Source organism: Ursus americanus, chromosome X (genome assembly GCF_024610735.1).
Source record: "Ursus americanus isolate L20-20 chromosome X, mUrsAme1.1.p, whole genome shotgun sequence".
Taxonomy (NCBI): domain Eukaryota; kingdom Metazoa; phylum Chordata; class Mammalia; order Carnivora; family Ursidae; genus Ursus; species Ursus americanus.
Window position 1 is genome coordinate 708,794 of NC_142164.1, and position 6,074 is coordinate 714,867.

The 6,074-nt window shown below is 41.0% G+C and overlaps 1 protein-coding gene across 1 annotated transcript; it reads right to left on the reverse strand.

Moving 5' to 3' along the window:
- Positions 1-2,710: 2,710 nt before the first annotated feature.
- LOC123795569 (olfactory receptor 1D2-like) lies at positions 2,711-3,649 on the reverse strand. The gene has a single exon (XM_045802403.1). It carries the CDS (start codon positions 3,647-3,649, stop codon positions 2,711-2,713), a length of 939 nt encoding a protein of 312 aa, XP_045658359.1.
- Positions 3,650-6,074: the final 2,425 nt, after the last annotated feature.

The window sequence follows — 6,074 nt, forward strand, 5'->3', positions numbered from 1 at the left end:
TTATCTACCTGAATTTTTCTTCTTTGTCTATATTTTTGGTCCCTTCAAAGAACCAGATCTTGGTTTCCTTGCCCTATTCTACCTGGACTCTTCATGCTAATGCTTTAATCTTTATTAGTTTCCCCCTTCTGTTTTGTTTTTGTGTTTCTGTTATCGTTTTTATAGCTCTTGGACTTGAATGATTAAACAATTTATACTGAGTCTTTTTTTTATTAATTAATTAAACAATTTAAGGTTGCTATTTATCCTATGACTATGACTTTGGCCACATCTCACAGATTTCTTCTCTGTTTAGTGATTTGATACTAGGGTCATGGTAGCTTCTTAAAAATTAGTTATTTTTCATCATCAGAATATGTCACATTATGGTACTTGTATATTCCATGAACATTAAAAAGTAAACCTTGTCCATAAAACACAGCGTGTCTGGAGTCTCTACAGGAAATTATTTTTCTATCTTTTTGGACTTGGGCATCTGAGAGTTGAAAAAAGAAATTTCAGTGTGAGTTTAATTTGTATTTCTCAAGTTATGAGTGAAATCGATTGTCTCTTCTTATGTTTAAAAAAACCACTTGTAGTTCTCTTTCTGTGAATTTATGTTCACTTCTTGGTTCATTTTTCTATTCCATTGTTGTTGATAATCTACAAGAAGCATTGGTTACATTAACAACGAAAAAACAGTTAAAATAGATGTATACACCCTTCACATACTTATTTATCAATCTACCAATGGAGTGAATTATAATGTGTAAATTACATTCATTCAGTCCTTCATTCAACCCATATTACCTGAGCACCTACTAATGTCACATGAATAAGACAGACAAAATCTCTGACCTCATGGAGACAGGGGAAAAGGAACTAAAAATTTTCTCTATATGTACTTTCAAGTAGTGATAAGTGTTAAGGGAAAAAAAGGCACAGTGAGTGGTAAGTCACAGGGTGATATTCTTTTAATAGGTGTTTTGTGTCTTTGTTTGTTTTCTCTCTGTATGTGTATGTGTGTGCATGCTCATATGAGCTGGTCTTTTCCAGGTTGATGTCAGCTATCTTGATTTTAAAGAATGAATTGGTACACTTGCCATCTTTTTCTGTGCTCTTTAACCTTTTTAATAACATGGCAATATTCTGTTTCTTCAAGTTTTGATGAAATAATCTGGACCTGATTTCTCCTTCTCTTTGGACTGAATCTTTGGCCACCATTTGAATTTCCCCTTTGGTTTCAATGTAAACAGATTTTCTATTTCCTCTTAGTTTTGGAAATTAACATAGTGCTAGAAAATTGCCCATTTTATCTGGATTCAACATTTCTTTGCATTTTAAAAATTTATTTTTCATCCTCTCTGTCCTTCCTAATCTTATCTACTTGCATTGTATCTTTGTATCTTAATTGAACTACCAATTAATTCACCGTGCACGCAAATTCTGTGGGACTTGGGAATTGGGGCAGGACACAGTGGGAACGTGTTGTCTTTGCTCTATGATGTCTTCAGCTTCTGCTGGGAAAACTCAGGCAAGTGGGGGCCAGAATCCTCTGAGGGGTTCACTTACTCTCATGTCTCCAGTCTGTCTGGGGTGACTGGAAGGCTGGGCTCTGTAGACCAGAGCACCTCCATATGGCCCCTCCAAGCAGCTTAGCTTTCTCACAGCATGGCAGCCTCAAGGCAGTCCATCTTCTTACAGGCAGCTCAGAGATTCCAGAGCACATGGTCCAAGGAACAATCCAGAAGCTGCACCACCTTCCATGACTTAGCCTTGGAAGTCACACAGCATCACTTACGCTGTACTCCGTTGGTACAAACAGTCACAAGCCAGCCCAGATTCAAGGGTTGGGGGCACAGACCCCACCTCTCAAGAGGAGGCTACAAAGCAGAGCACAATGGGTTGGACTACTGTTACATCCATCACTGGAAAAGACATTCAGCCACACTGTTGTGATTATTGTTATATGCACATGTTGAGAAATGTGGTGAATCCACTCTTTTCACTTCATCTAGGAATGTTCTTTGTGAGGTCAGCAAGTAAGTCTATGGTTTGGGAAGTGTGTTGACAAACCACGATCCACGCAGGAGTTCAAAGGGGTACCCATCTCTTTCTCCATTTGCTTACAAACTCTGTGAGTGTCATGAAGTCACAATCCATGCATCTACTGTCATCTACTGGCAAGGGCCTCCATTGCAGATTTTGTTCTTTTGAGAAGTGAAAGGTGGCTTTATTTCCATCCAACAAATTATTCCTACATACGCAGAAGGTGAGAATTCCATTGCTTCTCTGATGACATCCCTCGCCTAGAAAATGTGGATAATAACAGCATCTCCATCACAAGATTGTCTGGTGATTAAGTGAGTAAATACATGCACTCCCTCAAAACGGTGCCCAGCACAAAACAAGAAGCCCCATGGCTTATTATGATTCACTCCATTAATGGGGGCCTGTAGTAAAAACTCATGAAGCAGACAAGGTTTGAGGAGGGGCCACAAAGGAGAAATAGAATGAATTGAAAATTAAATCCTCACACAAATAAGGTGTCCACCTGGAGCCTGACACGAGTCACTCAAGGAGGGTTGGTTGAAGGAGTGAGTGAACATGATGACAGCAGAAATCTGGGCTAAGCTGGACACCTATCAGATCCATCATGTGGACTGTCCCTTCCCACATCAATGGGAGGAGAAGACAAGACAACACCATAGTTCAGAAGCAGGAGATGCTGTCACCAAGGCCAGACCTTTCTCCAACTGCAGAGGTTCCTCAAGGCCCCCTTCATGTCCTTATTCCTAAGACTATAAATGAAGGGGTTGAGCATGGGAGCCACCACTGCATATAGCACAGTGGCCACTGAGTCTTCAGTGGTATAGGAAGAAGAAGGTCGCAGATACACCCCAAATAAAGTTCCATAGAACAATGACACCACAGCAAGGTGGGAACTGCAAGTAGAAAAGGCTTTCAGCTTGCTCTGAGAAGAATGAAGTCTTAGGATGGCTGAGAAAATGTGCATGTAGGAAAGGGAAATAAAGAGGAAAGGAGCAACAAAAATAAGGCTCCCCAGGGTGTAAACAACCAACTCATTGATGTGGATATTTGAACAGGAAAGCTTTAGCAATGCGTAAAGTTCACAGAAAATATGGTGAATTTTGACACTTGCACAGAATGACAGTGTATCCATCAAGAGGGTGTGGATCAAAGGATAAATGTTTGTGATAATCAGAGCCACAGACACCAATGTGATACAGAATTTGGGGCTCATGGTTATGGTATAATGAAGAGGGTGACATATGGCTACAAATCTGTCATATGCCATCACTGCCAAGAGGAAATTGTCCAGTTCTAGAAACAAGATTAGAAAATACATCTGAGTAAGGCATCCAACGTAGGGGATGGACTGGCTCTGGGTTTGGATATTGAGCAGCATCTTTGGTATAGTGACAGAGGTGAAGCAGATGTCAACGCAGGACAGGTTGGCTATGAAGAAGTACATGGGGGTGTGGAGATCAGAAGTAGAGCCAATGGCCAGGATGATGAGCAGGTTCCCCACCACAGCAACCAGGTACATGGATAGGAACAGACTGAAGAGGAGGGGCTGATGCTCGGGCACCTCTGACAGTCCAAGGAGGAAGAATTCTGAGATGATGGTTAGGTTGCCTCTTGCCATGCCTTCTGGTTTCTATAAATATGCATTGAAAATACATCTGTCAATAAAAGCAGAGGCAATCTGGGAAAGCATGCACAGCAACCTTCATCACTGGCTGAAATCATACTTTGTGACACTTTGGGAAGGAACTCTAACCTGGGCTAGTAAGAGCAAGAAAGTGTGGGGCTGTCTGGTTATCAGAGAATGCGGGGCAGGTGAGCTGAGGCCCTTCTTGTGACTTACCTCAATCAGGAGCTCCTCTTCTTTCTTGAGAAGGAAAGAAAGACCAGGCAGAGAAGACAGAACCGAAAGTAAGGCCTGGTTTGGGGAGAGTGGGTGGAGGCAACTAAAGCAGTTGAGTTGTCACAATAGGTGCATTGGTTGGATCCTTGTGGGCCTTTTAATTTTACCCACGTAGGGGTTTGGGTGATGACCATAAAGCAAAATTCTGTGTTTGCATGTGTGTGTGTATACTTAGACACAGATGTATATACTCTATAAATATATACATAGACATATATTCATATGTATGTATTAACAGAAAAATGCATTGAAAGCGTATTCACCAAAATACTAATAGTGGTTATCTCTGGGGTGTGAGATTTTAACTTGCATCTTTTTCCAACAAAGAACATGTATCAGTTTTCTAAACTATGCTCCATGGATGTTCATATGCCTTTCAAAATGTTTCACTGATGGACTAAGTTTGAAGCACAAGCACAATTAGGGGCTCAGGGCTCATGAAGCCTTGTAATACATAAGGGCATATCAAAGAAGTTATGTTTTTGTATCTTTGTCTCTCCTTTCAAGTTCATGTTGTGGAATCCACAAAGACTAAATGCTTATGTGATGTAATTCCACTAGATAGATCTACATTCATAAATCAGAAAATCAAATAAAATGGAAAACTTGGTAAAATCTGATCTTAAAATATTGACTCAAAAACAGTCAGATCATAAGTAAGCAAATAGCCATGGAAGAAACTGAAAAATATTTCATGGATCTCCACCTAAAAATAAACCACATCCTTTTAATCCAGGTGCATTTAAGAAAGAATCATTTTAATTCATCAGATTTTCAGCCCACTAATGCCCTCTTCAAATATTAAACATTTACAAGGGAAAGAATGACATCTGGCTGCTTCACCACTGAATCACCATGGCCTCAAGCCAGCATAACGCTGAAATCAAAACCTGGCAACAACAAGCATATGCACAAAAGAATAACGAGGCAAATATCTTCAATACATGCAAATCCAGTCTAGAGGTATATTGGAGGGATAAAGCATCAAATAGGAATATAAGAATGATTGATATTATGACATCTACTAATGCAGAATTGATGGAAGGAAAAAACTACATTATAAATCTAATGGATGCTAAAATGGCACTTGTAAAACCTCACATTATTTCTTGATTTTTAAAACCCTTAGTGGGACTGGAATGAAAGCGTCATCTCAAAGCACCAGAGTCTGGATGTCCTTTCCTTCGACCCAGCTGCCTCACCCAAAGCTCTCCTTCAGACTCCAACCTTCACTGGGCCCTCTGGAACTCCTAATTTATAATCAACGTCTTCTCAAAACATCCCCTCTACTCTCTGCCTTAAAGGAGGCTTGGCTCCGTACCTACAGACACTGCTTTCTGGCAGCTCTCTCCGAGGTAGACTATCTTTTCTTCTCACACCCCGTTTACCTCAGGGTTAGGAGGTAGGGTCAGTGACCTTTCCTCCCTCCCAGTGCTACTTTTCAGCCCAGTATTTCTTCTCCTTTAAAAAAAGCCCAAGTGTGGGGCACCTAAGTGGCTCAGTCGGTTAAGCGTCTGCCTTTGGCTCAGGTCATGCTCCTAGGGTCCTGAGATGGAGCCCTGTGTCAGGGTCCCTGCTCAGTGGGGAGTCTGCTTCTCCCTCTCCCTCTGTCCCTCCCCCCTTGTGCTTCTCTCTCTCTTTCTGTCTCAAATAAGTAAAATATCGTTTTAAAAATCCCAAGAGTGACATCAGCAAAAACAGCAGAAGTAGGAGCTCTAAGGGCCTATTCCTCCACAGAAACAGTGAAAAAATTAGCAAAAATGGTCAGAATCAATGTTGTCAGAACTCACAAAAATAGCCAAATAAATAAAGCAAATGTTGAATCAAGAAAAGGGCAACTTAAACACAGAACTTTCTGGTGTTTTAACTTAAGCCTTGCACAGCAGCAGTCTTGAAGATGGCAGCCTACAATCTCAGTGTAATACTAGGCTCAGAAGAGAGGAAAGCAGACTTTGTTCCCAAGGAATTGTGTTTGTCTTTTGGACCTATATGGAAATTCCCTGAAGGACTGACACCAGGCGTTGGCGTTTGTTTCACCTAACCCAGAACTCTCTCAGGACAGAAAAGTAGCTAAGAAGGTATCCCTTAAGAATAATGAACAAGCCACTGCCTCTGAGGGCAAAAGATTACAGCTGGGACAAAC